This window comes from Varroa destructor, unplaced genomic scaffold (assembly GCF_002443255.2).
Source record: "Varroa destructor unplaced genomic scaffold, Vdes_3.0 BEIS01000005.1, whole genome shotgun sequence".
NCBI classification, from domain to species: domain Eukaryota; kingdom Metazoa; phylum Arthropoda; class Arachnida; order Mesostigmata; family Varroidae; genus Varroa; species Varroa destructor.
Window position 1 is genome coordinate 429,976 of NW_019211458.1, and position 24,381 is coordinate 454,356.

General features: G+C 40.3%; 2 protein-coding genes across 12 annotated transcripts in view; one reads left to right on the forward strand and one right to left on the reverse strand.

Moving 5' to 3' along the window:
* Positions 1-18: 18 nt before the first annotated feature.
* LOC111252140 (transcription factor HES-2-like) lies at positions 19-9,080 on the reverse strand. Of its 2 annotated transcripts, none has more exons than XM_086991756.1 (2): positions 8,898-9,080; positions 19-898 (listed from the first exon to the last, which is right to left on the reverse strand). In XM_086991756.1, exons 1-2 carry the CDS (start codon positions 9,024-9,026, stop codon positions 440-442), a joined length of 588 nt encoding a protein of 195 aa, XP_086847882.1. In that variant the 5' UTR covers positions 9,027-9,080; the 3' UTR covers positions 19-439. The 2 variants fall into 2 exon arrangements, with proteins under 2 accessions (XP_086847882.1, XP_022665382.1); XM_022809647.2 differs by lacking the exon at positions 8,898-9,080 and adding an exon at positions 1,031-1,199.
* Positions 7,594-24,381, forward strand: part of pod1 (coronin) — a 47,561-nt gene continuing 30,773 nt past the window's right edge. For 3 of the 10 annotated variants that reach the window (XR_015329478.1, XR_002673656.2, XM_022807521.2), the window contains exons 1-10: positions 7,597-8,505; positions 16,059-16,281; positions 16,450-16,585; positions 16,936-17,120; positions 17,269-17,529; positions 18,601-18,796; positions 18,989-20,005; positions 20,341-20,578; positions 21,713-22,223; positions 22,528-22,678. Coding sequence is in view for 7 of the 10 variants with exons in the window: in XM_022807521.2 (XP_022663256.1) it covers positions 16,222-16,281; positions 16,450-16,585; positions 16,936-17,120; positions 17,269-17,529; positions 18,601-18,796; positions 18,989-20,005; positions 20,341-20,578; positions 21,713-22,223; positions 22,528-22,678 (2,755 nt within the window). In the remaining 3 variants the exon portion in view is untranslated. Of the gene's footprint in view, positions 8,506-8,944; positions 9,082-12,197; positions 12,334-16,058; positions 16,282-16,449; positions 16,586-16,935; positions 17,121-17,268; positions 17,530-18,600; positions 18,797-18,988; positions 20,006-20,340; positions 20,579-21,712; positions 22,224-22,527; positions 24,376-24,381 lie in introns of those variants that run through there. The other 7 variants (XM_086991754.1, XM_086991752.1, XM_086991753.1 and 4 more) reach the window with 7 other exon arrangements.

Here is a 24,381-nt window from a genome sequence, read left to right on the forward strand (position 1 = left end):
TGAAATTATGACAATACATTTACAACAATATATCATTTTTATTGAACACTAAGTTGAATTGTTTTTATCACAGCACATGACAAAGCTTTTTAAATCATCCTTTCTAATAACAAGACCTTAAAGGGAACCTAAACTACCACTCGGTAAAAAGCTGGATCTTTTGTAATACTGCTACACTTTTTAGTATTATAATATCTAAACACCAGGCGTCTATATAACAGGTAAGGGTGGAACGGTTTGTGCATGAGATTAAGGTTTATGACGATTGAATTTGAACTGTGAGTAGCCGTTGTTCTTAACAGTATTTGGCCAGACACAATCAACTTGTAAGAAATATCTCAATTGTACCAGAGCAATGCTGGAAGCACGTTTGTATTCCATCGTTCCCTGAAGTACTCATTTCCAAGCCGTCATATGAGTTACACTCCTGAATAGCTATTTACCAGGGCCTCCACATGTTGGCAGCACCAGGAACGACTTGGATGGCTTCCTTCCTGTCTTCGTCGCTTTCTTCTCCTGAGGAGTCAGATCTGCGGTGACGGACTTTTCGCCTTTTCCCCAAACAGCCATTAGGTGGGATGGTATTTTTCTCCGCACATTGACGTTGTTCAGGCAATTGGAAGGCCTCACAAATAGGTGACGGTGGTTCAGGTGATGATGAAATGTACAATGATGATTCTTGACGGCTGGTTTCAGGCCCTGCTCCGCAGTCCACGTGTTTCTCGTGCAGGAAGCGCACCGTTAACTCTAAGATGTCAGCTTTTTCAACACGTTTACATGACCCTTCTGGGTCAAGTTTCTTGTCACGAATCCCAGAGTCCAAAAGGAACTTGCGTAGCTCTCCGAGGCTCCGGTTGATACGGGCACGACGCTTCTTTTCCATAAGAGGCTTTAGCACCTATATAGAAAGTAACGGGTTCTATTTGTTAGGCAACGTCGGTAAATGTTAGTAACTTTTTATAGACGACAGCAAAAACCTGTCATCATATTGTGTGTCTACTTTAAAGAAGAACTACATTAAAAGGCCTACCTTCCTAGCTTCTATGACTTTATCATAAGCCGTCTTTTGATCAAGAGGATATTCATATTCCATTTTGACGTGCTCTATGCTGGAAGGTCAAGTTATCTAATGACAGAGACGGTGTCAGAGTCGAGGTCTTGAGTCCCTTAAAATGGGAGAGGAGATCGCCGCGAGCTCTCGCCCTCGCAAGGTTCTGCGACAAGGAGCAGTCATCTTCTGTTCGTTTGATCCTTTAGAACGATCCTCTCCTTCTTAGGCACGACGCCCTCTTCTGGCGACAGTTTACACGACCAAGAATAAGATGTCTACCGTTCGGCCTGCTTTGAGCTGACGTATTCACCAGCAATTGGTACTTGAAGTCCATAGAAATAAACTGATGTAACGCGCATTGAGATGCAATCGGTCAGCACGACCAAGATAATGCCAGAGGTGGTGAGGTAGCACCATTTATCTTAGCTCCACTTGAACAGTAGTTATACTTTTGTAGCATTATTCGCCATTTTCTTTGCTCTTCGGCCTTTGACGGTGGTGATCGTATGCTTCACAATGGATGAACGCGACGCTCCGTTGTGACTCCGTTGCTCGCTCAGAATCGTGTGAAGAAAAAAGAATGACCGGAGAAGCACAAACTAAGAATACATGAAGCGGGCTAGAGTCTATCACTCGCAAAGTCTGCTGGGGCCAAGTGCATAACCAACAGGCTGTGATAAGTTGAGTAACAATCAGAAAAGAAATCACATCGGAAATGTCACCACAGTGAAAACAACTGACAACAAACACTCGCCTGAGAATTCGACGAGAGCAAAATCGGAATTTTGAAATTGCGACGAGTACGAACGACGTCAAGACGAACCAAGCCTTCGTTAGAACTAAAAATGCTAAGCGAGATGAATAACTACTATCCGTCAGAGACACCCCCTTGATAGAAACTCCTCCGATGAAGGTAGGAGGTGTCACAGAATTGATGTACATAGTATGCTTACTAAATGTAAACGCTCTCTTATAGTCTGTTCACAGTAATTTGCAGGAAGGCAGAAGGAGCCGGTACAGATTAAAGGGAACTTCACGTCAAACCTCGTTGAGCACTTAAGGCAGGAAGTCATAGTTGGGATTTAGATACTTGACAGAAGGTAAAGAACATTACTAGTATGGGCATTCTAGTACTAAAAAATATAATGCCTTACATAACCCAAGCGGAATATGATAGAACTATAATATTAAAAATTTCGATTTGGGCTGGTAGATTTCTCTAATGTAAGTAACAAAATTCAAAGTTGGCATAATCATCAGATTCAAAATAAAGATAGACTTAATGAAAGAAGTTGTAAGTGCCTTAATTTGATAAGTTAGAATAATCAAAGGGTGTTCAATCAGCGCCTGTATATCGTTTCAGTCGTAGAATCGTATTTGATTGAAAACTGTCGATGGCGGCGAATCTCAATTCATTTTGGTTTCGAATGCAGGCAAACATTTTCAGATCGTATATATATATATATATATAATTGTGAATTACCTGATTGTACTATTATTTATTTGTGACATATATATATAGGCTTAACTTTTTTGGTAAATTCATAAGGAAATAACCTGTTCACCCCGGAAAGGCTCACTAGAATTATATTGAGTGGCTATGCATGAAGAGATAATTGCGCCAGCATATTGATAGAAGCTTTCAGCTAGAAATGCGTGACTGATATTGTTGAAGGCCAGCTGACCCCTGAAGTGTATGACGTGGATAGCTCCTCAATACTTTGACCTTAAATGAACAAAGTATACACTTATTTTACTAGGATCATGAACATGAATAGTTCTCTTATCACAGGGGGCGCTGTAGATGGATGTGCGTATGATACGCCAACCAAAAGTAAACACACATTTTCAGGTTGAGGTAACTAGCTTCTTAGTTATTACCACAACTGAAATATTTTAAGAAAAATTTCTATTTTTTTTTTTTCTCGTTTAACTTAATTGTAAACAGTTTTAGTTATTGAGTTTTGACTGGTACATGAGTGCCTATTGTTGGTACGATATGTTTGTTGTACAGCTAGTGTCGCTACTTGCTACATAGAGCAGTTCTAATAAATGACGAATAATTACTTCTGAGTATCTAGTTCAGAGCTGGATCGCAGGATTCCATAAAATTAAAACTAAAGAAGCCTCCGAAGCGGCAGTAATATATACTGCCTATAAAAAGCATGTTATTTTATTTGACGACTATCATTGTTTCTACTTAATGAGTGAACTGCCATAACGATACGAGATAAAGCTTGAAAGCCTTGCACTATAATGCCGGCGACATACTTGCTAGGCTAGGTCTTTCAAGGCAAGGGCTTTCATGTTTAAATTTAAAAGCTAGTAATTTGGCAAAAATTTATGTTACGATTTATCTGTTTGTGGTTCTGAAGAACACAGTTATTAAGTGAGAAAACTGACGACTATATATTAAGGGTTCGTATCGTTGCCGGTCCCAAATCGCTTTTTTGAGCGCAAAAAGTACTCGATGACATTGATAGGAGTGTGGTGCATCAACGAATCTTTAAATTTTTCATTCAACATATCCCCTTCGTAAGCGTCTATCTCAAAGTTAAAGTCCATCGCTTAGATGCATTGCTGTTATGTATATAGTAAGATATGACCCAGTAAAGCTGAAAAGAACATTTGTGCCTGTGCCTTTATCATAGAAAACGGGTGTAAGCACAACGATGTCACAGGACATGTAACTACTACTGAGGCTGTAATCGATCATTGCGATCAATGGAGATACGACAACGAGCAAATAGTTATATTGTTGTTCTTGTTTTTATGATCAATGTTTTCGAATAGTAAATTTTTAGCTGTCGCAAATAGCGCTACTGGTACCCCTATGAAAACTAATTCTACAACGTCTATCTGCTTTCTTCATTTACATATTCACATTAGAGCTAAGATCACATTGCTTGTGATGTTACGGAATTATGCGTATGCATTTATGAACTAGCTCTGATTTGATAACGGTAAGCAAAGATGTGACGAATCGTTTACTGTACTCTTCGGAGCTATTCGCAGACCACCCAGTTTTGCAAAGTGACAGTCTTATCAAGGAAGTTGCTGGATGATGTTCGAAGATTAAACTTTTTTCGTTCGAGGCTTAAATACAGTAGAAGTGGTACTAAGGTGTCGCTATGTAATAGAATGCAGTCCTCTACGAAGTTACAACGACTTCGCGAATCTGTCTAGCTGCTTGAATGCTACTGACATTTTTTGCTTTCTTCGAGTGTCAAGTAACTTATTATTAGTGATGAGTGGGCGATGACAGCACACCTAACTTGGACACCTTATGACGTCCAACTGTAGAATACATCAAATGGCTGAACTATAGTTCGTTAACAAGACTCCCACTTTGTAATTGATATCATAGACCAGATATAACCGGATATTTTTGCCATGTGCTGTTCAGCGGAAAAGATATCTTCTGCTAAAGACTGTATTTAAATCTATTCTCTCCACAGCCGCACTCAGAAGAAGCCAGAGATGGTATAATCTGTTAACCTCACGTCCTCGAAATGTTTCGGTTAACAAGCGGTTTGTCTGTTTAGAAGAAATTATCGAACTACGACGATTGCGCAGAAAAATTAGCGACTCAATATATTTAAATGTAACAAGAACACCATCTGCGGTTAAAAGGAAAATAGCCAAACAAAGGTTTAGGTCACGTACGACCTTAAAGCATTGCTTCGAAACGAAAATCACCTGATTGATTACCTAATTCCACCGCCATTATAACATTGGGCCAATATTATACCAACTTCATACTGTATAGCACTGAAACTCTTTAGAGGCAATTACGTTATACAAATAATTCTTTTCAAGACTGGTATTTCGGGAGTTCCTGCGGTCAAATAGGAAAAGCTACGTCTGTAATTGAAGTAATATTTCGATGACAATAACACGTTATTGGAAACGTATAGTCGTGGTATAAGCACGATACCTTAAGAAACACTAGAAAAAGACGTATATAATGAGATATCTTCTGCAACAGGCAAATCAAAAAGAGTTCTTTGAAAACTGTCTTGGAGCAGCAAACTGGCTAACGATGACGACGATACCACTGTGGTCATCATCTTTCAATTATCCGTATAAGAACTTAACTTGAAATTGTTACGGAATCCCGTCTTTGCGTGTCATACCATGATTCAACAATTTTTTTTTCTTCACAAATGACAAATAAATAACATAAAATTAATATAAGCGTTTTAAAATATCTTTGGCAATTTTTCGTAAACGAACTTGTCTGGCTATCTGTTCTTACACGCCGGCTAACGCTAAGGTTTTCCTGAATGAGGAAGACCTCGATATCTCCTGCACAATCCCAGAAATAATCTTGAATTAAAAAAAAGATTACTTTTTCTTGTACAGTTATCTAAATAAAGTTTTAAAATAAATACATATCTGGTCGATATTTTGTTTTTTTAGCACAATCGACGACCGTTTTTGAAGCTTCTTTGAAAGTTCACAGTAAAATAGAGATTCCATCCGTCTGAGTCCGAATTCTAAAGGTACATTGTCAACGAGTAATGCTTTTAACTTGAGCAAAACTTACAAAAAGGCTGTGCAAATGTCGAAATATTTGAAACATTTAAATATTTTTTTAAATAATTTTTTAAAATATTTAAAAATGAAAGTTTATATTATAAAACAGACGCTATTATAGCTGCTATTGTAGTTTAGTAAGCCTTGAATGCTGCAATCGGTGTTCAGTCCGAATTTAAAAACTTACAATTAACTAAACAATCGTTAACATGGAGCCAATTCACTTATACTCTTGCTGATGAGTATTGCTACTACATGATTCTACATGTAACTTTTGGAGCGAAATCTGTTATTTACCCTGCTGAAACTTCGCTTGGGCATCCTCCAAAAAAGATGATACACGTGCCCCATCGCAACAAGATCCGGTGCTTGTTGGTTATGCCCCGATGAGTTGGTCAACTTAAGAAGTAGTTAAAAGGTGCTCCCTATATTGCAAAATTTCCTAAGGAGAATCCTATCTCAAGAATTACTGTCATTTTTTGTACATTAGCCATGAACGGCCCTGCGAGTTGGAACAAAGCTATCGTCGCCGTGATGGAGAATCTTGTTTATTAGTAATAAGGGTGCATATTATATCTTTCTGAGTACCGCGGTAAAGAGATCGGATAATATTATACTGTAAAGTAGCAGCGGATATATGGGATCAAAAACATCAGGTAACCGCAGATAATTAAAAGTAAATTTACCACTATCAGTCAATTAGACCGTTTGCAAAATTTAGAGTTCATATATTTAAGAGTTATCACATTGCCATCGAAACGATATCGAAAAATATATAAAGATTGAAAATAAAAAAAGATTAATTTTTATTAAGGATTGGCCATTTTGACTGGACTTGATAGATCTAGTGTTTTGCAAAAATTTAGATTTAGAGAATTAATTTGGTAATCTATTCCTTCGCTTGACTACGAAGATATGGCGTTTGAAAAATAGTTGTTTTCAGTTGGCGTATTTGCATTCCCCTCCCAAAAGAAACATTTGAGCATATAATACAAGTGGTTCATTATTCCACGCGTTTATTTGTTCTCTACTTTTTTTTTCCATTTTTCGACCAAAATACGTTAAGTCTAAATCCCACAACATCACACAACAAGTTTGGACATCTTGCGTTACACTCTGATGGAGGACACGAGTGCCAATCTTTACCTACCAAAATGGAACAAAGACGCAATGTGAAATCGGATAAATTATGTTCAAATTGTAAATCCGTCTAAACGTGGCCATTTATAGACGGTGAAAAATAGTACTTTGTACCCAGAAAAGATGTCAATGTTCGCTACCCGATTCTCAATCTTGCTCTTTGGAACGTGCCGAACTGTATCATCATTTGATAAAACCGGCGTCTGCTTCAAATTATTCACTCATGGTCTTTTCCGCCGTTTTGCGCTTTCGAGGCTAGCAGACGCCACTCTGAGCAAACTAGATCGAATCTGTTCCCCTCTCCTAGAAAATAGCGTTGCTTTCGTCTGACTCAAGCCTGTGGATAACCGATTGTACGCATTTATTCTGACCCATTTTCTATCAGATATTGAATAAAGCTATTATGCATAACGTTGTAACAATGGTTTATCTCTTTCAAAAGAGACAGACAGAAACGTATAGCTACCGCTAGCCGGTATTTTCGTCAAATTACGGACTGAGCAGGGTGACAGCTTTTCTTCTCCCTGTAATTATCCGTTTCTTCAGTGCGTTGTTAGTTCAAGTTTAGCAGAGGCGCCGGTGGCGGTACCAATTGGTACTGTGGCTGCGCGTTTGTTTGTTAGCGGCGGTAGCTATAACAGGCGACACCCCCAGTTCACCCTCTCGCTCCTTTCCTTTGGCGGCCAGCCCAACAACATACAACAGACGAGCGTCTGTCCCGCCGTGTGCCGTTTCTCTCTCGCTTTGACTATGGTTGTGTAAGGCTATGACTCTGTATCATAGTATACGTTTGTGTGTGTATGTGCCTGTGTGTGTGTGTGCGCGCGTCTGTGTGCATTAGAGCTTGTACGCTGTCGTGGCTTGCTAGTTATGACTATGATGCCCTGTGCGGGCGTCGGCGAGTGCGTTTCAAACAAACTGACACACAGACTGGCAAATAGACAGACGAGTACATTGTCAATGTGTTGTTGAACTACAATTGCTGTCATCGGTGCGTTTCGTATGCTGTGCTGTGCTGCGCTTTGGCGGGCTGTGCCTCTCCCGTGCGATGCTGCTGCTGCTGCCGTGGTTACTACCGCCAGTAGTGCTGCAGCAGCGGCGGCGGCGACGGCGGCGAGTGTTTGAGAGTGGGTCGTGTGCGTACTGTTGCTAGTGGGTCGGTGTTCCCGTGTCCATGTAGTAGTTGTCATCAGCGGTGGTGATTGTTTCTGGTGACGGAGGTGTTGGCCAGAGCAACCGCGTTTGCCGCGGTCCGGTCCCATTGGTTTGAGAGCGTGCAAAATAGAAACAAAGCGCGTACGACAGACTCTCTGAGAAAGAGTCGAGCGCACTCATACTATTCGTACTAGACCCCTAACAACAGCCAAAGAAATAACAACAACAACAGTGTTCAAATGTGTGCATGAGTGAGTGCGGCTGGATGGATGTGTGCGCGTATGGCCGTTTAAGATTATTGTAACGACGACGGCGGCGGCGGCAACAACGACGGCACCGAACAACCGAATCCAGACAGTAGCGCCAGCAGCAAACGATTCGATCAATCGAATCGTCCATCGCGGCGTTATCCACCACCGGCAAACACTTAAAACAAAACTGTGCTTAGAGTTACCTCGTTAAAATCTGACCCTATGTGAAACGGTACTGCTCGTTCCGGAACTGAATATTTCTCTGTTTCTGTCATCCTAAAGGCCGGCTCCAAGACACCTTAACTTCTACTACCTCGAATAACGCTTACCGGATTCGCAAACTACGTCGAAAAAAAAAAGGACCACGACGTAAGTACTGATCCGTTTGCTTTGTAGTGTTAGTACAGTATCAGCAGTACTTAATAAGTCTAACGAGCATAGTGGCGACCACTGATGCTCAGGGAATAACGACAACGGCATACACTCACACACATAACAAACGCACACGAAGAGTAGTTGAGAATAGCCCGCGTCGTTGTTCACCCACCGCCCGCGGGAACAACGCCCATCATCAGCTGAGCAGCGCGATACCAGGTACCGCGTACTGGCTACTATCTATCTAGCTAGCTAACAAGAGGATATTACTGAAGTAGTATTAACCATAACGGCAGTCGTCATACTCATGCATATTAACTACTAATACGGTGTTTTGATGGTATAATAAGACGCCACTGCGCACCTAAAAGAGCAACTCAACTTACTGGAAGTGGCCTAGTCTGAGCCTCAGTACGAACCAATGTGTTCCCGGGGCAAACTGAAGCTTCCAACTGATGGAACTCACTCCAGTTCGCATGGCTCGTGCAAGAAAGCCCTTTAGTGCGCCCTGTCATTGTTTACTGTCTGAAAATGTGAAGGCAAATCGTGTACGTTCCGCAGACACTCGACGTATGTATATACATTTGTTATCTTTCTTGGCATGAGGGGAACATGTGCTATGTGCAGAAATGATAGCATATAATGACTTATCATTGGGCAGATTGCTCGACTATCGCTCCTGATGTTTTTTTGATCTGAAATCTGATAATATTTAGATTAGTTAACGATCGTTCTGACGCGATTACGAAATCAGATAAGCGGTCGTACACCGCAAAGGTTGGCCTTCGACTCTCTCTTCTGCTTCTCCTGAGCGATACACGTGTAAATTTATGGGAATGTAGAGTTGGAATCTATTTCGGAGAACGGTGGCGCCTGCAGCGATAGTCCGGCGCCTAAAATAGCTTCAGGATAATGACTAGATGCAGGAAAGCGTCAACTGTTAGCCGCCAAAGAGGCAACTTTAACTTGCATGTTCCTCTATGAAATCGTTGGGACATCAAGAAGATGCCGAGTACCGTCTGGAATAGTCTCGTTTATGTCCTACAGTTAAACATTCCGAACAGATACACTACGTACCATATACCACTAAATTTCTGCGCTGAACTGTTTATGGGTTGTTTCATAAAACATCGTTATCATTTTTTTTATCATTAGAACTTCTTTTTTCTTCGTTTTTATGCTACATTCAAGTAATTTAATGGCTGATTTCTTATGCAACTCGATAATAGCATATGTTAGATTTTTTTGTAACGCGCTATTGTGTAATAGCGACCTGCGTCCTGAGGTGAATCTTGACAGGTTACAGCATAGCGTGTCGCTGATGAACACAGTGACTTCTTGGCCTAATTGGCTCGTCTACAATACGTACTAGCGTTAGCGATACCCACATGAGCTTTGGACGGCAAACCTACTCGTTCATCTATGGTAGAGCTTTAATTGCAAATGATTGATCAGCAGGACGTCATCGGTTGCCGTTAACGTGTACGACATACCTAAGATGGCGGTGTCCAAAAAGACTGCTAGAATTAACGCCAAATTCGTCAAAAATGTAAATTAGTGTTTGTGGGGAGTTGTGAAATCAGTTTTTTTCCGAATCACTGTTATCCATTCGGTTTGGCGATAGTCGCTGTCAATGCCCGTTCTTAGTCGTCGTATGCAAATCTAAGGTTGTAATGCGCCGACGTTGGTGCCACAGCCCGACCCAAATATAAAATTTTACAGAGCTGACGATAGCTCGGCTAAGGCACCCCAGAGGACAGACACCGCTGAACCACACGTGAACTATGCTCACATGAACGAAAATTACCATAATTCAACACTAACATCAAAGTTTTTTTATTCCGGTTGTTGTGGCTTTGCGAGCAACCCATGTCAATCTACATGCGCTTCAATCTTCCAACAGAGTCAATGTTCCTTTTCTAGTCGATGGTCTTGACTATGATTTTACAATTGGTAACTCATTTCATGACGATTAACAGTACAAGTACTACCTGAACTTTGGTTAGTCGTATCCTTACTTTATTCGCGTATATAAAATTTGCTAAGCTCTTTTGTCTAGTTCGCAATCCAATACTTGCAGCGAAGTGTCGCTTAGATGAGTCTCAATATCTTTCAACTGATACGGTAGTTAAAAGAAACGCTCATCAGTTATCAAACAATGCTCGGATCTGCCAACCGCGAAGAGTTTGGGAGTGCGCAATCACGCATAGTGGAATATACGCGTATGGTGTGAAACGATTATTACCTATAGGAAATACTACAGAGCACGTAAAAGTTGTACTCAAAAGGAAGGATTTCGCTTCATCCTAGCTTTGACGCACGTAAATTAACCTGGCACCGCGCTCTGCAGTGTAATTTCTCCTCTAAACGGTCAGAGCTTCTATATATAGATTGCCTTTAATAAAACTGTAAGCTATGTTGTAACTAATCTTGCCTTGCAAGCTTTTTAAACACGCGTAAAGGAAAAAAGCGAGCTTCACCCCATTCATTTAGTTAGCTAAGAGTCCTATAGGTCTAATCCTTAATATGCACGTGACCCGTGAGTTTCGCTCCTTAAATCGAGCGCAAAAATGATTTAAACACAGCTTTTGCATAAATTATCTAAACTATTTGGTCTAATTTCTATCGCGTTAGAATTACTTTGTGGTGGTGTTTCTTGACATTGGTATGGATATCGATACGATGAGTACGAGTGACCTTGAATTGGCTATTTAGGTTAAGTAGGTTAATAATAATGAGTTGAACACGTTCGCGCCAAGTCTAGAAGCTGGAACGAATAAGCAAAGCCTCAACGCTTTAATAAGCGTACCTATAGCGCGCTATTTACCGTTTTACATATTTATATTAGATTAAGGAGTACATGCATTAAATTTACGATTGAGAAATGGCAAAATTGTTATTGTCGAATGCACAAAGCAACGGGTGGTAGGCGTCGGTCAGACAAGTGTTATTTTCTGAAAGCAAGCAACGATGCAGGTGTGGCACAGGTTTGCGATGAAAGCTTGTGCCACAGTTGGTAAAGAGAACCTTTTTTTAGTAGAATGCGTAACGCCCCACTAAAATTTGGGCAAGTAGTCTCGTTCACCGATGACTTCAAAACTTTTCATTCAAACAAACTGTGCCACAAACGTGTTGAAGCTTGCTCTGGTGTCTCAGTGCCTGTAAAATTCATCGATATGTGCACTGAATGATGTTGTGTGGCACCAGGTTATTGAGGGGCTAAAGGAAGAAAACGCATGTATGCCCGGACAAGATTATAGTTCGTGTACATAGGACCGTTGGTTTATTTCCGCAGTACACAAGGCGGCTAGTATTTCACTGTAGGGTTTGTCTAAAACCGCAAAAAGGTACGAACACAGGCTTTTATAAATATAACGTTCTCCAAACAACTCTTGAAATGGCCGTAGATAGCAGTGAGCGATCCTAGTTTTGCCTTCCGATACCATGACTGCCGAAGTCACAATCAGTTAAGCAAAAATTTATGTAGTAGTTGCTAGGGCTGGAGTCACTTCCGGCTACTTGTTATTTTATGAAAAAAAACATCTAGTTTTATATTGCTTATTATGCCCCTTATACAATTCAGCCTCTTTACACATTTCGTTGTTTTAAACGATAGCATTTCGAATAATATTAATAGTTCTCCTATTATGTAATAAGAGCGATCTTTGCGTTTTACCTTTTCCTAGGGCGGCGGCGGCGGCGGCGGCGGCGGCGGCGGCGGCAGCGACAGCGATTTCCACATGCATATGTGTATATGGGAATACAAACACCTATACTTACAACATCGTGCATATTTGATGCATGCGTTTTGTTTATTTGTACGTAAGCATTTTGGGCTGCAGTGTGTATCAGGAGCACTACTGCTGCATGACTACTACACGGGTGATGCTGAATCTAGCCGTAAATATCTGGCGTGCCGCTCATCCGGTACGATAGCGTGCGATATAAAGCTCTTATCTTGTGGGTTTTGATCGTTTCGCTCTGACTCATAATCCTGTATCCTGCTATTTAGGGATAATGGTCACTTCTCTCGGAGATCCTTTACGATTTATAGCTATTGGTTATTTTTGCCGGGAGACATCGTGCATCATAAATATATACACAAATACACACATACACAGTAAGTAACGCGTTCGTTGTGTCGCGGCCAGAGAACTATGTTTGTTCTTATACTGCAATATAAAACGGCTCGTTATATAATGTTTAGTCGCCACTGAATTTTCGATGCTTGAGCTGTCCAGCGGTCAATAAGTGCGTCTGATATCGTTAGCTGCTAGACACTTGAACACCGGAGGAGCAGGGCTGAATTTGCTATTTGGAAACTCCTTTGTGTAGGAACCTTAGTGATGTTTTATGAGTGCTACTCTTCTACTAGTTTTTCTTTTGAATCATATGTACGGACGAAATGTTTTCCTATCGAAGTATTTTGCTCCATTGAACGACGTGTCTCAAATAAGTGTGCTGTAATGTTTACCTTTTGAACATGGTTCAATGTTGAGTTTAGCAAGATAGATTTCACTAATTTTTCGCGCGACAAGTTTTCGTGAGGTTCTTTTTGCTTAAACTAAATGTTAACAAAGTACTTTTGCAGAATTGTCAAATCGATAATGTTATATAGTTCTGCTTTAAAATTTTAATCTAGCTTGCAACTATCGAAACCATTAAAAGCATGATTCAAATACTTGGAGAATAAATTTTGCATGTGATATATACTTAATATTAAAACGAACTTGCTTTAGAGCCACCCATAGGTTATCAGGAATCAAAGATCCAGGAACGCGAGGATATTAAACCTGATTAAATCATCGTCGTCGACGACGAGAAGCTAAATTTAGCGTGGCCAGGGATGCTAGCAGTAGGCCTTTTTGATGCACACGTACAGATATTGATATATACAATGTATATTTAATAATACAAATGGGCCATGAGTGATACACTTTTACTTATGCCAATGAAGCGAGAGGGTCTTAAAATTAATTTAAAATCTTATATACTGTACCAAAAGACAGTGATTACTAATAGAAGTATCATACTTAGCAATGCATCTGTCACTATTGGATTAACAGTGATCTTGCAATATGACTGTTTTATCAATCACGTCGAGTGAGTTCAGAGATATTTCTCTGTAGAAATATATCTAAACTTACCTGTATATTTAGCCTTTTTGTCCGAAGCACTTCTAACGCCGCTATATTCTGCCAGCTGCGGAGTGTGGAGTTTTTTTTTGCGTGTAGAGGTAAAGTATGGTGTATCACCATATTATAGTCTACTTTAGAGTGCATAGGGCTTGCTCGCACCTACGTGTTTCATCATGTAGACCTGTCGGCTTTCAGCCAAATACATTTGGAAACCATAATAATTTTGTAAATATTAATGAAATTGGGATTCTTAATTATCAATAGTAGAGGGCCTAATTATCTAGTTTAAATTTGGATCGAGATTAAGCTCAATATGTAAGTGTGACTCTTTAGTCGCTTATGGAGTCCACCGTAGGAATGGATAGATTACGCGAGGCGCGTGTGTAACAACACCCTGTATTTGGTAGCCATATGGTCTCATAATAGGCAACCATTTTGTTGACCATATGAAATGTCAACATTAAGCATGACCGGTGTTATTGTTGGATGTGCTCGATCTAAACAGTCATCTAGAACGGACCGTTTAGGTTTTTTCTCGCAGAAGCTCCGTTTTCTACCCTTTCGTCAGCGTCAGAAGTGCATACTTCACTGCAAGTGAAGTTAAAAAATGAGCCAGTGGTGTCTCAGTATATATATAAACGACATGGATAGCATCGGCTCGAAGACAAAAATGGCTGGACTATTTACTTTCGTGTGACCTATTTGTGTTTGCGGTGTATTCCTAGACTCGCGGGGCTGAGTTGTCGCACGTCTGTCAACTCTAAATAGGGAACGCTTTGATGCATGTAGCAAAAGCGTTAACTGCAGCGGCATAGCAACGATAATAGTGCTAATAACAAGAACAGTCTATTACCGTTCGTTCTGTCGATCGAATTGAACGCGTATCATGCTTGCCAGTGCTACCACTAATACGATCACCATTGCAAGACGCCGACGGAACATAGAACATCAACACGGAATAAGACGTGTGGATGAATGAACGACCCCCCGTGCTCCTTAATTGACTCGTATGCAATACGCAGGAGAGCTCACATACAGGCTAGAGGACACTCTATGTCCCTGTCTGTCCGGTCAATTAAAGAAAAATTGCCTTCTGCTACCAAATTAGTTAACCAATCATCAAGCCAACATATGACAAGTCAAATACGTACGCTCGCACAAAGACGCACATATACACCTCTATTGATTCAAATAGTCAATCAGAAAGGCGTCTATCTCTCTCTCTCTATTCATTTCACTACGTACCTTGTTACTTCTTTTATTTGGGGTGGAAAATCACTTAAGAAGTTAAACCTGGACTTATTTACTTACTGTTAGTCTTAAACTGCTTCACATAAAAATGTAAAAATCAATGTCGATATTTTTATACCTAAATGACCTTTGCCCGCAGTTAGTGTCTATGGTTGCGAGATGGTCTTTCCTAGTTTCTCCCTGTATTAGTAAAGCCCGTAATGAAAAGCCACGTTATCGTTATTTGATCGACTGATCGCCGGCTGAAGCGCTATAAATTGGCACACTAGGAAACGACAAAAGAGCGTAAGCAAACAAACACAAGGAAAAGAGCTAATAAGCACTATAGTAGACATGTATCATCTGCTACTTTAATGGAATGAATTAATTCTAACGCTTGGGCGTTTCACAAAGGCAATGTACTGCATCAAGTCAACATATGAGACAGTGCTAAACGGTAACTTTAACAGCTATCGGCCACCAGATGGCTAGCATCTACTTAACCGAACATGCCGTCTTGCACGAGAGTGAAGGATTAAATTAAAACAGAATAATTGAATTTATTCATTACAAAGATCTACTTAATTAGTCAATTTTGGTCCATTACACACCCACGGTAAAAAGCGTCACTTAGCGACATGATAAGGTGGATGAAACTGCCTGCTGAGCAGAATTTACAAGACATTTCGAAATTGTTAGTCGTTCATCCAGGTGTTGATTTCAACGAATGAAAATGGCGCCTCTTTACGCTGTTGTGGGCGTAAGCTCAGCTCGTAAAGGCAGTCCAGCAAATATTAGAAAACCTTTCTGGCGAATTGTCTCTTATTTATTTCGAAAAATATAGACAGCTTAAAGTAGCTCGAGTGATCGACCGACAGCGCAAACCTTGACGTTAGGTGAAGGTACAACTCTTCCGGGCGAAGAAATAATCTAGTTAAATGTGTAGCGAGGTTGGCGTTCATAAATGTAGTAACATCATCTAAGTAAGTGTTTCATTCTAGAGGCCGATCGCCGCTAGTTAGCGTGTCCATTGTCGCCCACCTTCTGTTATCACGTAGAAGATTTCCGCGTTGTACAGGATAGAGACATAATCGCTTATAGTCGTTTTTATTTAATATATTTATATAATGTAAAAATCTATAGGAATAAGTTAATCGGTATAGGAATTCATTATTGCAGGTAATCAAAGACTTTCGGTCGTAGACGGGGCGGCGAATCGGTAACATTGTATTGGGACTTGTGGCCCTGTGGCTGTATTACCTCGACCTAGTTGAGCTGCCCAATTGGCAAAACAAGTTCGACGAAAGAGCAAATCTGCGTACAGAAAACTAGCTATTCCAAGATGTTTCGGTTCAAAAGCTCCAAATACAAAAATGCCGCACCAAAAGTACCCAAAAAAGACGTAAGTAATACATTATTTTTCATCTTTATATATCGTTTCGATATGTCTTAAAATACTATAGAAGTACAACATGCAACATGGGCAACCACAAAAACAGCTACTGGAAAGAAATCAACATAGGTAATTCGTTGTGACCTTTGCTAAGGTTTGAGACTAATTATTTTGTAGGGCTGGGTGAGCGATATCAATGTCGGAGCGCCACAGTCTTTTGGTAATCACATCAAATGTTCAGCTGCATTCAAAGCTTTCAACGTCGACAATCGGGGTGGAGGATGTCTTGGTATTCTACCACTCAACGATGCAGGTTCGTTACTTCGATCTGTACATGTACACGTTAAATAGCAAATGTGAGAAGAATGTTATTTATTTCTTATAATTAGCGTTTTACTTAGAATTTCAATGTAGAAGAATTAGTATAACAAAAGCTTCATAAGCATTAATACACATTAAAGGCGTAGGAGAGGTATTACCCAAAGAAAGTTTTGTCGGTAAAGAAAGCTGATAGATAGCGGGACTTCTTCATTCGTTTCGAACCACCTAGTTTGCATTATTGTCTATAGGTTTTTAAGGACTGCGACAAGGTGGATCCGCAGTTTTTTCTTCCTCCAATCATTGAGGTCTAAATAAATCATGAAATTTGTATTGTGATAAAAGGCAAAAAAACTCGTGGAGTACCACTCCTTCATGCCCATGCTGAGTTCGTCACGGATTTTGACTTCTGTGCATACGACGATGGACTATTGGCAACTTGTTCGCATGACGCGTATGTAAAAATCTGGCGAGTACCAACAACATTACTCACTGACACATCGCAGAGCAACACGCCAATAGATCCCTTGGTAAGTGGTAATGATTGAAGCGCTAATTTGAAGTCTCCAACATGAATACACATAATAATTGGAAAAGTTGGTGTGAGTAAGGGGTTACAAGTAAAAAAAGCATGATTCGTAATATCTGATAAAAGGTGATAACGATTTTGCTGTTTAGGTGACACTGAAACCATCTAGCAATGTATGTCGTCTGGAGACGGTTTCGTGGAATCCGGTGGTCGACTGTGTATTAGCCTCTTCTGCAAACAACAAAATTGTATTATGGGACGTATCGCGAGCGACAGAAATTATCTCGTTCAAGGACCACGAGGAGCTAGTACAGAGCATCTCCTGGAGAGCTGATGGAAGCCGGCTTGTGTCTGCTGGCCGTGATAAAACCATCCGTATTTGGGATCATCGCAAACCGGATTCGTGCACGGTTGGTTGTCGATTTATCAGTGCTTATAGTCACGCTGTTATTCTTTGCTTAGTTTTTCTTATCAGTACTTTTGCCGTAAATAAGCGCAGAATTATAAGGTTAGAAGGATTTTCATCTGCGTACATTGATATGGTAGATTGTTTGGGGTTTCAACAATTTTAAACTGGTAGCTAATGATTACCGGTAATATCTTAAGGTTACTCCGACAGTTCGTAATGTCATATGGGCTATCTGCCGTTATTATATACTTGGTGGCAGTAAATCATATTCCTGCAATTCGATTTCCGTTGGGCTCACTGTAAAAGCCTACATATATTCTTTCAATAAATTCATCTTTTTCTAAGGGCTAAGATTTCTCACTATTAATACCCCTGCAATGGGATGGGTAGGAACCGATTTCAAATATATAGGGCGTGCAATAATGTTCGAGCTGCAGTGCGAACTAAAATTAAAAATACAGATTAATTGACAGATATACATTATGTGCCCTATCTCTGCGTGCCCTTTTCTCGTTGAAAATGCTAGTTAAAAAAAACAGCATTACGCATACCTGGCTGCGTTCGGTTGAGATCTATTTTTGTCTAGTATCTTTTTTACGTGTAGGTCCATCGGCCAATACAATAGCTAAGAGCCACGATGTGAAGGAAAATAAAAGACAGTATAAGAAACAGCTCAAGCAATTACAGAGACGCATAGCATTCAATAGCTAGAAAACATAAAACGATTATTTTTTTTGTATCAAATGCTTGTCGCTTGCAGGGGGGAAAGTATGAAAAAATCGGCTGTCCCTTAAGCATTTCATAAGGTTCGGTCAAATAATTAACACGTTAGCTACTCTATTCACTTGAGATTATATATGTGTAGACGGTAAAGTACAACCAAAAAGAGTATTCTTACAATAGTGGATCTTCACACCTCGAGTTATGGTAGTACTACTCGATGATCAGCTTATCATACCGAATGTCTAGCCATACACCGACCATTAAGCCATGTCTACGTGCAATTAATGTTGTAGGCAAGATTTACAAGCGAATACCAATAGTTAATTTTGTGATACTTTTAAAATTGCAGGTGGCTGAAAGCCATGCAAATAATCGAGATTCGCGGGTCGTGTGGTTAGGAAACTCTGATCATGTGCTTTCGTCTGGGTTGGGAGCTAACCGTGAGAGACAAGTTGCTCTCAGAGACATCCGTAATTTGAGTAGTCCACTTAAAGAATATAACGGCGATTCGTCACTCGGCATCTACCTCCCGCTTTATGATACCGGTATGTTGTGGTAATTAATATAGGTTCTTTGATCCTAGGGTCTCCTTGGAATATTTGAGCAATTGTGCACTGTCAAAAAAAGACGCGCAGAAGCCGGGTTAGCCGGATTTCTTTTCGTGTAAAAGGTAAGCGAGAATATATGCATAAAACAGCTTGCTAACATTTGTGTCTAAATGATTCTGGCACTTACAGATACAAACATGCTTTTCCTAGTGGCCAAGGGTGACATTACAGTCAACTTTTGGGAGGTGGATACTTCTAAGGAACCCTTCATGTATGAGTGTTCCAAGTACCTAGCGGACGTCCAGACCAAAGGTGCTTGTTTGGTACCCAAGAGGGCGCTCAGTGTAATGGAAGGCGAGGTCAATCGAATTCAGATTCTAACCAAGGACTGTATTGTTCCGATTAGCTATCACGTTCTCCGTAAGACCTATCGAGACTTCCACGCTGATATATTCCCAGACACACGAGCTCCTGTTCCAACGATGTTGGCGCGCGACTGGTCCGAAGGGAAGAGTAGCACGAAGATTCCGCTACTTTCACTTGATCCATCCAAGAGGACGAAGGATTTGACGCGTTTCGAACATGAATTAGGATCTGGCGTACCGACGCAATGGCTCACAGCAGATGTAGGCTTTACAGAGATTGATGGTAACCGTGGTAGCCTTATTAAAAAGGAAGGCAGTGAGCCGCTCAAGGAGCGCAATTCATTCATGCGCCAACAAACGGTTGCAGGCGATAAACCTACATTAGCACCAAGACCGGCTCCCAGGACAAAGCTCGTCCCTGCCAAGAGCGTAGATGAATCATGTAACAATAAACTTAACAATAACAAGGATAGCCAAAACGGCAACCGTAACAACCAATCTACTGGCTTAGACAATAAAGTGAAGCGGCAGCCATCAAAGGGGAGCGGGTTCAAAGTGCGAGTATCGAAGTATAGACACCTGAATGGTAACCTAGGGACTCGGGAGACGCAGATTAGCAACCTTCCAGCTCTATGCAAAACGATTCCTGGTGAAAGTGAAGGTTTTCGTGCCAACTCCACCCGCGTAGCCATTCCGTTGGCCACCTCCGGAGGGCATCTAGCTATCCTAGAAGTGGTTAAACGTGGTCGGCTCAATGCCGGCGTGTTGCCGTCGCTTATCTGTGGAGCTAATATCATGGATTTCTGCTGGGATCCCTTCGATGATAGTCGAATTGCTATTGGTAAGTGTTATGTGCAAATCCACTAATCTATAGTTCACACACTTAGAACAAATTCCTGTGAAACTATGATTGATTCCGGAGTTTTATCCAGGGTGATTATCTGTTCAGGTGATATTTTAGCTTTTAAAAAAATACGTGTCTTCTATCCCTACAAGCGAGTTCTACTATAAAAATCTCTACCGCCGTGACCTTACGTAGGACGAGCGGCTTAGCCTACAGCAGGATTGCTGCTATCTCACTGGCTAATCAGATTAAGAAGCGAACGGCTGAGGCCTATCGATCATTCTTGTGACGATTCAGTGAAAATTCAGTGTAATTTATCGTTTTTATTGTAGCATGCGATGACGGTCGTATTCGGGTGTGGAGCATTCCTGAGAACGGGTTGACGGAGTCGTTAACAGAACCGGATTTCGAGCTGAAAGGTCACAAAGATAAAGTCACTCTCCTTAAGTTCCACCCGTCAGCCAAAGACATACTTGCCTCTGCTTCGCAGGACCAGACCATTCTTATATGGGATCTTGATCAACAGGTCGTCGTCTATGAATTGGAAGGTCATACAGATCAGATCTTCAGGTATTTTTCTATTTATTGCTAAATATGAAAAGAAAAATCTAAATACCTTTATATGAAATAATTGTAAATACTTGAATGCTTTCTATTATATCTAAGATGGCTTCTATTAGTAAGGTGGAGTGATAGACTCTATTCGTTAGAGCAATGCGATGCATATTCTTCTAATGTGACAGTATCTATGATGAGTAGTAAAATCTATCTATTAAACAACTAATAATTGAATATAAGCATTCTAGAATATACAAGCCTCTAGTTACGAATAAAAAACTATAATTATAATGAATAAAATTTCGTTCTGTCCTTTCAATATTTTCATTGTAATTTTAAGCCAGATCAGATGCTGAGTTGAGACTTGCTACGTCCTTTATCTGAGAAGTTTATTCGTTAGCAAACAAAATCTTAATTTGTTTGTTTCAATTTAAGCTATGTAAGAAATTGAATGTTTCACAACTGTTGAGCTTATTTCAAGTAATTTAATTGAATAAATGTTTCCGAGTAATTTGTCCAGTGCTGCCGTTAGGCATCGCTCCAGACGGCAGGCTCCCAACACGATACGAAGTGTGTCTACGCTTGGACTAGAACCTAGATTATTTGACCTGTTCCTAAGTTTAGTTCGTAAACACGTGCACCGTCATGCTGATCTTGAGAAATTTAATCTAATGGAATAAACGATTCTTCTTCGAGGCTTTCTATCTTTGAATATTTGCATTGCAGAATCTGATCGGCCTAAGCAATAATAATAACTTGCAAATGATTCGAGCCTTGAGAAAGATCTAGCTTTCTCTCGCTGTTTTAATTTCTTGAAATAAATTTATAGATCAGCAGAGAAAAGAGTTGAGAAACATTCGTTAGAAAACGCTTAGTGCGAAATACATCTTGAAAATTAAATAAGCTTGGATAGCTTTCGTATTAACTTAAAATTAACGTCGCTTTCTTAAAAGCAACCAAATGTGACTTCGCCGTTTTACAGCGGAAGAACCCAGACACGCCATTCATAACTGTTTTTAAGGCGAAGGCCAACATAGAATATATAGAATAAATACTACGCAATTTGTATGAACCAAGAAAGTTAGTTGTATGAAATTGGAATGTGTGCTCATTGACATTATGAACTTATCAATGGGTTTCTTGCAGCATGGCATGGCATCCTGACGGGAGCCTCTTGGCTACAGTGTGCAAGGATCAGAAGATACGCGTTTACGAACCGCGCACGTCATCCGAGCCTTTGATGTCGGGCTTGGGACCCAGTGGAACTAGAGGCGCGAGGGTGTGCTGGGCATTGGGTGGCACCCACCTAATTACAACTGGCTTCACAAAGGTCTCCGAGCGTCAGATTACTCTCTATGACGCCTCGGAGTTAACTCCGATTCATACTGAAGGCATTGATGTCAGCCCCGCTATTCTAATTCCGTTTTACGACGAAGACAGTTCAACATTGTTCCTAACGGGCAAAGGTGATACAACCATATTTTGCTTTGAAGTGCTAGCGGAAGCGCCCAATTTCTTCCCCTTGTCGCATTTCAAATGTCCCGGCCCTCACCAAAATGTGTCATTTCTTCATAAGAACGCGTGCAACGTTGCGCAGGTGGAGTTTGCCACCTGCTTTCGATTAACTTCGTCGACAGTGGAACCACTTGCGTTTAAGGTGCTCAAATATTTTACATTATCCCTTTCATATTTAGCTATCTGAAAGTCGCCTTATATAATAACAATGAATAAAATTCAACCTCTCGTCATTTCTATCATATTGTTCGGTTTTAAAAAAGAGAGTTTTATTGACTTGAAACATGTTCACGACGCTATAGAACATTGCGGTCAATGCAAACAAATATATATATATATATATATATATATATAGAGAGCTTCTGGTATTTGAAAAGAGTACAGATAGTTTTTTTCTTAAATGTAAACAATTTTACTTACTAATTTTTTTTGCCAATGTGCTCCAGGTACCTCGGTTACGCTCGGAATTTTTCCAGGACGACCTATTTCCTGACACACGAATAACGTGGAAGCCAACGATGACGTCAAAGCAATTTGTGGACAACTGCGCGAAAACCCCGGCAAGAATCTCCCTCAAGCCAGTTCAGATGAGCCAGTGTATGTAAAAATGCACGTACAGGAGACGTGTACGGGCGAACATGAAGCACTGCGGCGCAGTGCAGAAGTGAAAAGAAGCATATAGCCTCTATTAAGAAGGATACAATGTAGGATTAGATTTTATCGGTGGCGCTAAACACTCTTGAGTTACATAAACACTGGCGAATTCTTGACCCCTAATTTGGAAGCTGGTGGTGTATGGGGAACGCTAAAAAAGACCACAACTACTACGCATCGAATAGAAGGCGGTACTTCCCAAATATTTTGATGACAGATTTACTGGAATACGCCAAGAAAAACGAGAGGTTCATGTCTCTCAATCGTCCGTTCCGCCGCTGGTCACCACCAACTATCTTCTCCGTCACCTCCTTCGCTTCATTCTTCGTTCTTCTTCCGCTCTCCTACTACTACTACTAAAATTTCACGGTACTAACCCCACAACAACTGCTACCACTTCTACTGACACTCAGCTTTTCATCCGTTGCCTCCACGCCATTTCTCTGAAAACTTCTTGCATATGCCGTTCTCGGCATTGTTTTCACTCGCCTCTTCACGCTTTCAATTGTAACCAATCGTTTCTGAATCTGATCTCTGTTTGTCTGTATCTCGTCATGTGAGTCATACGAGGGTGTGCCGCTCTTTCATTGAATCCAACCTATTTGGCTGAAAAACGAGTCGTGTTAGCTATTCGAGATGTACTTCGCGTCCTAAACAGCTGTGGAGGTCTGTAAGTCGCCTGACCTGCTTGTATTAGTTAAGCAGACATCGGCATTGGGCAAATGAATCATCAGTTTTCAAATTTTTTAAGAAGTTGCCACTTAGCCCCTACCATCATGATCTGCTCAGCACTCCTGCTTATTACGAGAACAAGTGGGTTATGAAGCCTTGATTAAGAAAATTTCAAGGAGAGGAAAATTGTATACAATACATTAGTGCAAAAGTCGCATTTCTTTTTTTTGAATTCGTGATCGATCATTTTGCAATCGGTTAGTGCTACATGTGGGAAATATTTAAAATTCTTCCCGAGTTTTTCTTTTATAAAGCTCTCCTTTCTCAGTCACCTTAAATATGCCCATTTACTGATTACCTATAAAGCTAATCTGGTTTACATTTTTCTGCCAGAAAGACTGTAAAAAAAAAAAAAAAAACAAAAAAAGATAAAAAATCAAATAAAACATGAAAATTAAGGTTCAATAAAAAATCTTCTTAAAGCCATTAGAGTAATCAGCCTAAAATAATAATTGTGAGCTACGCACTAAAAAAAAATCGCCACTTAATTTTGTTTTTTAATGGTTAGTATGAAATGTTCGTGATTAGAAAAAAGTTTAACTTAATAAGTTGCAGTTGTTTAGTATCTCTGTTGATCACCGCGTCGTTCTTTGAACGTAGAGTATTAATACTGTTGTACACGTTATCCAGTCCGTTATGTAAATACAGACGTAACTGTACATTCACAGAACAATTTATTTGAAATTTTATCTAAAAATTAGGAGCTTCATCATGCCTGGTCGATGTATTCAAAAGGTCTATGATCGGATCTTGGATCTCAAATATTTGAACGCTTCATGGTGATGTCTTTTCGAGAGGGCACTAATCGTACTGTTGTCCTGTTTCCATAAACATGATTTTATATTAAACGGCCAATATTTTAGTTAAGTCGAACAATTTATTTGATATAGTGTAATACGTGCGTTGCCTTTCAG

Excerpts from the sequence above, each read along its gene's own strand:
- LOC111252140 (XM_086991756.1), bottom strand. The coding sequence starts at position 9,026 with ATGACAGGGCGCACTAAAGGGCTTTCTTGCACGAGCCATGCGAACTGG. Across the intron at positions 899-8,897 it reads CTCAGACTAGGCCACTTCCA|GTGCTAAAGCCTCTTATGGA; the intron begins GTAAGTTGAGTT and ends CTTTCTATATAG.